This window comes from Polistes dominula, unplaced genomic scaffold (genome assembly GCF_049000335.1).
Source record: "Polistes dominula isolate Pdom_NZ unplaced genomic scaffold, Pdom_raw_medaka contig_17, whole genome shotgun sequence".
In the NCBI taxonomy this organism is placed as follows: domain Eukaryota; kingdom Metazoa; phylum Arthropoda; class Insecta; order Hymenoptera; family Vespidae; genus Polistes; species Polistes dominula.
The window spans coordinates 156,470-165,000 of record NW_028301049.1 but is presented as its reverse complement, the minus strand read 5'-3'; the positions used below and the strand labels follow the sequence as shown (position 1 = coordinate 165,000).

At 34.4% G+C, this 8,531-nt stretch overlaps 2 protein-coding genes and 1 long non-coding RNA gene across 13 annotated transcripts in view; 1 reads left to right on the top strand and 2 right to left on the bottom strand.

The window, feature by feature from the left end:
* The window catches only part of LOC107072146 (RNA-binding protein 1), a 6,860-nt gene extending 6,223 nt beyond the window's left edge, over positions 1 to 637 (bottom strand). For 4 of the 8 annotated variants that reach the window (XR_016177608.1, XR_016177610.1, XR_016177611.1 and 1 more), the window contains exon 1: positions 102 to 233. Coding sequence is in view for 3 of the 8 variants with exons in the window: in XM_015331841.2 (XP_015187327.1) it covers positions 102 to 184 (83 nt within the window). In the remaining 5 variants the exon portion in view is untranslated. Of the gene's footprint in view, positions 1 to 101; positions 234 to 503 lie in introns of those variants that run through there. The other 4 variants (XM_015331841.2, XM_015331842.2, XR_016177612.1 and 1 more) reach the window with 3 other exon arrangements.
* MED18 (mediator complex subunit 18) lies at positions 335 to 2,055 on the bottom strand. Of its 4 annotated transcripts, XM_089175506.1 has the most exons (5): positions 1,805 to 1,851; positions 1,661 to 1,741; positions 1,381 to 1,586; positions 807 to 1,320; positions 335 to 702 (listed from the first exon to the last, which is right to left on the bottom strand). In XM_089175506.1, the coding sequence occupies exons 3-4, from the start codon at positions 1,584 to 1,586 to the stop codon at positions 867 to 869; spliced, it is 660 nt and encodes a 219-aa protein (XP_089031632.1). In that variant the 5' UTR covers positions 1,661 to 1,741; positions 1,805 to 1,851; the 3' UTR covers positions 335 to 702; positions 807 to 866. The 4 variants fall into 4 exon arrangements, with proteins under 4 accessions (XP_089031632.1, XP_015187326.1, XP_015187325.1 ...); XM_015331840.2 differs by lacking the exons at positions 1,661 to 1,741; positions 1,805 to 1,851 and adding an exon at positions 1,895 to 2,055 and having other exon boundaries at positions 335 to 729; XM_015331839.2 differs by lacking the exons at positions 1,661 to 1,741; positions 1,805 to 1,851 and adding an exon at positions 1,895 to 2,055.
* Positions 2,056 to 2,693: 638 nt separating this feature from the next.
* Positions 2,694 to 8,077, top strand: LOC149031537 (uncharacterized). Its single transcript, XR_016177615.1, has 3 exons — positions 2,694 to 2,893; positions 2,989 to 3,057; positions 3,161 to 8,077. It is a non-coding gene; the product is annotated as an uncharacterized LOC149031537 (long non-coding RNA).
* Positions 8,078 to 8,531: the final 454 nt, after the last annotated feature.

Below are 8,531 nucleotides of genomic sequence, written 5' to 3'. Positions count from 1 at the left end.
TACGTCAAACTATACTTCTGTCATCCAATCACTTCCATTAAACTTTATTATCATGTTATACTTTACGTTATTTTCTTCTGTAAAATTTTATTTTTACTTACTTCGTAGCCGCCCGTATAGTCAGACCAACCGCAATATTATTCCACAAGCCTCCTTGAGCACGAAAAACCGGAAGTACTTGCATTAAAAGAGGTCTCTGGGGTACGTTTGGTGGATCTTTTTCGATAATGATCAAAATGGCAACGAGCCTTATGCACACATATGTACATATATATATACGTATATATATACGTAGTATTTTTGATTTTAAGAAAAATTAAAAACTATAAGGAAATTTATTATTATTTAATATTTATTGCACAATTAATTAATTGAAATATGTAATAGAAACATTTTCACAGAAGGACGCCAAGATAGGGGGCGTTTTAAAAATAATTAAGTTACTAGCATACTAGTTTTACCACTATAGTTTAAAAAATATTATAAAAAAAGAAAATATATACCGGTTAAATTAGGTTAACCACATATATAGTAGAATGAAGTTATAAAAAGATACGCCAAGAGGTGTTTGGTAAGAATAACTCTTTATCTGTAGCGATTACACCATAGACTAGTCGACAGAATGGCACCACAATCGCATACTATGTCGCATACCAATGTCGTATACCGGGTACCAACGTGGTACATTAGCGCCGCTTCTTCCTATACGGGAATCACACTAGTTAAATCCTAGTATAATGTAACGTTCGAAAGATATCAATATAACAATAATGATATATTTATAATAATTATAAATAAAAACTTACTTTGATAGAATAAAAATATGACACTATTCATATTTTCCTTATGTCATATAGAAGCATGTATTAATGAACGAGTCTTTTGTAATCAATTTTTTCTAGTTGAACCAAAGGTTTGAGTTGCTCTGCAAATATTCTCATATCTTCTGCTATAGCATCTTGACCGCTTGGTGCAAGAACGCTTAATTCTACCAAATAACTTTGGGATATAGTTTCAACGCTGTCAGGTAGTTTTCCTTGTTGACCCATTTTAAAGATCTTTGATACCGTAACTTTCAATCTACCTTTGCGAAACATATAACCTCGAGCAACGTATTCAAAATCCAGTCTACAACCTAACTCGGTTAAAAATTCAACGACTGTATTGCTTGTAGCAATATCTATACTGCTGCGAACAATTGTAGGACGTGATTTGTCACCCAATTCAGGTTGACCTATGTACCTTAATTGCCAAGGCATATCTTGGTAATCCAAAGCTCTTCTAACTCGTAACAATAATGGCTGTTCCGGAGCAGGTCCTCTGCAAAACAAAATATTTATACATAAACGTACATTTCTTTTTATGAATTTTATGACCTACCTTCTAATACTAAAACACATTTCATGGTCGTGGAATGCTTCAGGTCCACTATCGACGTTGTCACATAATCCTCTTAATCTATGAAGCAACACTTCAACAGCAGTATCCACTATTGAGCCTTGGAGTAGGTACTCTTGGTTTGGTATTATATTTGAATTTAATGCAGCGCTTAATCTGTCCATCGCTGTGCTTACTGGTGCCGTCATCTTCAAATAATACATTTTACATTGTAATATGTTATAAAGCATTGAAAACACTTTTTAAGTTGTTACAGAGTTACATTTATGATTCTATATTATTATATGTGACTTTCATTTTTAAATAAATATGCATAGATTGTCCCAAAAGTAACTTAACCGGACTGAAAAAAAAAGAAATTAATTTTTAGCAGGTATTTGGAGTGTCCTAGACTTTTTCAACTAACATTGTACTTCTAAGTTCAATGTTTTGTTTTGTTTTTTCCACAGCAGAGCGACTTTTAGGACAGTCTGCATAATTATTTTTGCTTGAATACTTTTTGGCCGTCAGATGCCATCACGAAGATCTAATTAAATGTCTTTTAATTTTTATGATTAAATATGGACACTTTAGAGATTTCTTCTTTATTATAACCTCACAAAACTATTGTTCAAATATTGCCGAAAGACTAAATTGGAAAGAAAGATCAGAGTAAATTTGTTATCTTATTCTCCGCGAGACTACAGCGCCATAATCATAAGTATAATAATTGGCGGCACACTTTGAAAATTACATTACCCTTAGTATACTTAAACTGGGAAAAAACCATATGCAGTAGTATTAGTAGGAAGCATCCTTGTTTTTTCCAAATTGAGAAAACAAATGGCAAATACATTCTAATGTGCAGTTCTCACCATGTAATAAATTTATTATTGTACATCTTATTGGAAATCGACTGAGACTAGAAAAATTAATATATTTGTATGAACTCATGTCTCCTTTGTAGAAATTCTCTGTGAATTATTATGAGAATAAAATGCAGCTACAGTGACAAAAAATAATCTAGACAATAATATATTTAGAGGTAAAAATAATAATGTTGTTTGAGGAAGAAGCAAAAATTATAACACTGGTAAGATACATTTATTTTTATCATATAAAAAATGATTTACGTTGCATTCATTTTTAATTATTTAACAAAAATATATTGGGAGATTTGTATTTTATTACCGACAGGTAAAATATGTTCCGCCATCTAGCGGTAATAACTAATACTTTATCTTACCGACTAAACAAATATATTAATCGCCATCTAGCGGCAATTTCCCAATATAATGTGTTTGCCATTTGTTTACTCAACTTGTGATAAGAAGGATGGATGCATTACTTCTGCATTTCTATTGATAAAATATTACTGCATATGGTTTTTTCTTAGTATAATTATAAATAAGGGCAGTGTTTTTAAAAATCTCTCATTGTTGGATTCTTCTTATCGTTGTCTCTGTTGAAAAAATCATTATATTAATGTTATGAAGAAATATTTCTTAAGAGTGATGTAATATTCGTTTTTTCCAAATATCAGTATATATTACATTTTGACAATTACTTATACTTTTTACAATTCATGATTTTGATTATTTTTTGACACAGCAGCTGCATTATATTCGCATAATAATTAACAGGGAATTTCTACAAAGAAGACATGAGTTCTTTGAAAAGGTAAACAAATTTAATACTATTTCAATAATAGAAAAGATATAGGTACACTGCAACAGTTAAAAGAAAACACATCTATATGAAATTTCAATTGGCGTATTTGTAGCAAGTTTAAAGGCACAATGAATCTTTTCATGGACTACTACAAGTGTGGCAAATTTCCAAAATATCGGAGGGAAGTTTCTACAAAGTTGGACGGTTCGTGGAAGAGTTGTATGGACGTTGCATGACGAACACGCGATTATCCAAAGAATTTTTGCACGCGATTTTTGCACTGGTTGGATTCAACGTGTTGAAGGTTTCACCATTATACGACGTCCTTAGAGATTTATTAGACTGCTTTTACGCTTCGATTACTTTCGAAATAGAGCTACTTCCATCCTATTTACACTTTGATAAATCCTTATTAAGTAAAATAACGTTCGCGCTTTCCTATTTATTATTATATTCAAAGGATCTTTATTATCAATATTTTTGAATATATATACTTCTATATCCTTTTGGAGTATTTTCTAAGGAGTATTTTCAAGTGTTCCGGACAAGTTCGTGACTAATTCGAGAATAAAGATCTTATTTGGCAAGAACAGATTTCATTCTCACGGCTGACGCAGCATCCATATAACGATAAATAGATTTCCACGATTAAGAGAAATGAGACAACGTGAGCGAAATCGTTTGGCGGTTATTAATTCGTTTCCATTCGCCAACTATGAACGCGTTACGAGCCAAGTTTCCGCGGTTTCGTTCATGCGACTCGTAACTCATGCAACGGCAAACTTAAGACGTGCGACGGACTCCTTCATATCTCCAGTTAGACTTGGCAATTACGGAGAGAGAAAGTAAAGCAAAGCGAATAACAATAATAATAATAGTAATAATTCTAAATTATTCATACGTCGAGCTGTCAACGAAATCGTTAAAGAAGTCAAGGAAAAAGAAAACTGAACTCGACGGAAGGTCGAACATGAGTTAATTATACAATTCAGATAACATAATAGTCCTTTTAACCACTCGGACATTTGATCTGTTTTTTTTTATTTTTTATTTAACATCCCGATAAGTTCAAAGAAAACTAGTAAATTTAGTTGTTTTCGATAGTTTTCTCTCCACATATTATTGTACAGAGAGATAGGGTTGAGAGTTTGGTAGGAGAGTTTGGATAGGGTGGTAGGTTTGCCCAAGCACAGTTGGCCACGTTCCAAGATCCAACGTTTGTCGTTGTATCAATATTATCGGTCGTGCTCGGTCTAATTGCTCATTAGGATCCGTGGTCCGATGCCTATAACGTGTTACGACGTTTCTACTCTCTCTCTACATCTATATATAGATATATATATGCATATGTATATACGTGCTAGCTGGAAGATAGTTCCCTAACTGCGATACTATTCCCACGTCGTTGCTCAAACCAAGCACGGGAGATTAATTATGTACATTACAGCTGGGATGGCCGCAGTATTAAAGCTCCTTACAAGACTTACAGCTCGCATTCTATACGATGCGATACGGTGCGATACGATGCGATACGATGCGATACGATGCGATACGATACAACATACCATCCAATAGACGAATATAAGCTACAAGAGAAATGCAACTTTTGACAGTGATTAAACGATCTTTCACTATTATATTAACCTTAAATATCTTTTATTTTAGACTATTTTTCGACATACACGAACTTTTCATGCATGTAAAGAATTGTTTGGTGAAACATATTGCTTGTGGATTCGTGTCAGATTTCTGCATTTTCATTTGACACTTTGCGTATGCGCATATAGTCCATTAATTCTATCTCGATAATTATTGCATTGACGCTTGGTTGCACACCCATAGTAGACCGCTGGGCTTTCTAGTAAGTGTAATTTATGACGATAATGAACATTTGTTCTTGAGAGATTTGTTGGATATCTCTTATGGGATTAACTTATTATAAGGATAAAAATAGAACACATGTTCTTTTGATAATGTTTTCAACGTAACAATGGCACAGACAAATTCCTTGGAATTTCTTTACGTGGGATGATGAAAGATCGATAAGGGTATTTGTACGAAACCGAAAAGGGATACCAAAATGCTTCCAGACTCTAGTCCATAATTCATTCATCCGAGTTGAGAATGCTTCGGAAAATTCTTAAGCTATTCCACATAAAGTTACTCGTCGTTTCTACTGATCTCTCTTTAGAAGAGTCGGTGAATCGCACCATCTCTTACTATATTTCTCGACTACATTACATACTTTGGTTTGACAGTCGATCCGATAGTTTCAAATATGCTGAAACTTACACTCGACGGAACAAAACGAAGTCTACGATTTCAACGCAAAAGTATAGTGTGGTCCGTGAGCCGAGGATGGGTCAAAGCCATCGTCGTTGTACGTTAAATATTCGCATAACTCTGATCGTTGGTTGTGTCGTTGGTTGTGTCGTTGGTTGTGTCGTGGGTTGCATCGGTGAAACCATTCACCGAATCGAAAGTCAAACATAGAACGGCTTTCATAGCATGGACATGACATATGAACTTTGCGTTTTTTATGTCTTTACGCATATCGATGTTGCATTCGACGGATATGAGACATTTGCTGTTTGCTGCGTCTACTTGATTGTTTGCCAATATGCAACTCAGTTAATTCAATATTTATATTTATTTAGAAAGATATTTGAAAATTTGGACATGCGGATTTATATGAGATTTTGATAAATACAAAAAAGGAAATTGCTCAAATATATGTTGTCAAATGGAAGGAGGAAAATAAGAAATTTTTCAGTGGAATCAATGATTCAAAGGTGCGAGAAGAAAATGGCTGATTAATCTATTCGAATTATCTCGGGTAAATGACTATTAAAGTAAATCATCGGGGTAGAGATAAAGTCACGGTGATAAAGTTCGTCGAGCGAGCCGAAACTAGTAGTAGTAGTAGTAGTAGTTGTAGTAGAAGTAGTAGTGGTAGTTGAAAATGGGTAACTAACGCTTGGTCTTTACCTACCGCAATTAAGCTTTCTTACACGGTTCGATATTCATCATATCCTTGTCAGCTACGTGCAAGGACACGGAGTAGAGGCCCTACTCCTTCAAGTATTTTTTACTCCACTCCTTTTTCTTCTTCCTTCCTTCCTTCTTTCTTTTAAAACCGCTTGTAATCATAGGCCACGATGGCTATTAAGTTAACGACGAACTGTTCACCGACAAGAATACAATCTTCTAGAAAAAAACTCATAACGATTATTCGACAATCATTTCATTGTGCTTTTACATTTTTATTCATATTCCATTTCATTTGACCAATATAGGAAGTTGACAACAACAACAAAAAAAAGTAATTTTCAATTGATATACTTTGCATACCATTTGTATCACGATTAAGATGTAACTAATTGTAAGTATTTTCATACTTACTTTAATATATTAGCACGGGGATATTTAAAAATTTAAAATCACTATTTTAATCGCGATAAGAAAATAAATATAGTCAGCCACATACTCTCCTTATTCGTGTTTTTATCAAAACACGCGACGACGTATTATTATTATCCCTTTACTCAGATACTTTCTTCGCGTTTTACCTATCGAAAGTAGTAAGTTATGTAGCCTTTTTTCGTACTATCGCATGTACCAAGCTCGAATACTTAATTAACCTTACGGGTTTGTATTTTGTCTGAAAGAAAATGACTGAGATAAATAAAATGAAAAAAAAGAAAAAAAAGAAAAAAAGAAGAGAGATTGGTGGTACGTGCTTATAACTAAAACGTCCTCGTGAACATAATTAAAAGTAGTATATCGTTTCGAAGCAAGGAGCGAGCTGTTGCTTGAGAATGGAGAAACGAGAAGAGTCTCTGTAAATTTTTACTCTCGCAATTATACGAAGGAAAGTTTAGCATATTTACGAGTATAACTAAATCCTGTTGTACGTATCCTCCTATCCCTCTTATATTTTTCAATCCTTCACCGACTGAATAAAATAATTCAATTAAAACGGAGATGAAGTTGCGGCAATGTTATAAGCGCCCAACCGTCTATCCGTCTACCTCAAAACGTGTCTTTTCCTTAATGTCGATTGTTGTTATTATTAACAACGAAACATTTTGTTCCCTTTCTTCCACTTTTCCTATTCCTCGGGCTATCTAATTGCAAGCTTTTCAATTTCGAGCATGTTCCGCTTGATTTTCTTCATTCTCCTTTTGACTAAATTATCATAACGATTACGATTACGACTACGAAGAAGAGGAAGAGGAAGAGGAGGAGGAAGAAGAAGAAGAAGAAGAAGAAGAAGAAGAAGAAGAAGAAGAAGAAGAAGACTTGTAAGATCGGTTTATTCAAAATTAGATTTGAAATTTGTGAAAAAGGTAATAACGTTGAAAAAGGATCCTGAGAGATAGAGTAAGATTGGGTAGCTGATGGAGAAGGGAGAGGAAGAGGTAAGACAGGACTAGAAATGGGGGTGGAGAAATCGTCGGTATTCTTTGAACCGCTCAAGATTACGTTTCTGCAGTCCCTGCAGTCTTTCTACGACTCCGCCTTGATAAATGCTCCATGAAAAAAAGTAAGGCGTGATCTTTAATTTTTCATTCGCGCCCGAGTCGAGGGGGTGTGGATGGGTTCGACGAAAGAATTGAGAACGAGCGGAGAACGAGCGGAGAACGAGCGGAAAACGAGCGGAAAACGAGCGGAGAACGAGCACAGTTTTCTCCAGAAAAAAGAAAACTAAATTCCGCTTGGAATTCTCGTAGAAAGAAAATTTGTATGTATCGTGCTAACGAGCCCAATCGATGATCGAATTATAATTCAATTGTAATATTTCTCTTTTATCTTACAACTGTTTAACACAATTCTAATTAATTTGTACTTTATATTAACGTAGTCTAAACACGACAATTGTTAAACGAGGTCGTCTTTAGCATTTTTAATCGATCTGGACCTTTTGAAACTTGAAGAATTTGATCGTTGGTCCGTTGCCAGATAATACGAGGCTTTCCTTTCCTACCTTTTCCTTTTCCATTTCTTACAACACACGTTTCGTTTAACGTTTCGTCCTTTCCTCTTTTCGATCTAAAAGCATCTTTCTCGTTTCTAACAGGAAAGCTTACAAACAGACAAGAAATAGAAAAAAAAAAAGCAGTAGCGGATCGAGTCAAGTGTGGACCTTGACCGATTCACATTTCCATCAAGTTGTTTAACCGAAAAGACAAGTGATTCGAAATTTCATAGTTTTTAAGACATTCATTCAATTTCTTAAAGAAACATCATTTTCTTGTAACCCTAATGAAAAGAAATGTAAATACTTTGAGGCCCCAGTACTTTATCGACCACTGAAAAAAGAAAAGAGAGGAAGAAACGGAAAATAAAAAGTTTTAAAGCGTGTTCAATGGCTGTGGAGAGAGCATCAGAAATAATGGAACAAAAGGTGCATGTGACCAAGGGGACCAATTGAAACAACAATTTACCAGCTTCAACTACTTTTATCTGTTACGTTTGCCACT

Excerpts from the sequence above, each read along its gene's own strand:
- MED18 (XM_015331840.2), bottom strand. The coding sequence starts at position 1,915 with ATGGCATCTGACGGCCAAAAA. Across the intron at positions 1,587-1,894 it reads TGGCATCTGACGGCCAAAAA|ATGACGGCACCAGTAAGCAC; the intron begins GTATTCAAGCAA and ends TATTATTTGAAG. Across the intron at positions 1,321-1,380 it reads ATGTGTTTTAGTATTAGAAG|AGGACCTGCTCCGGAACAGC; the intron begins GTAGGTCATAAA and ends TTTGTTTTGCAG.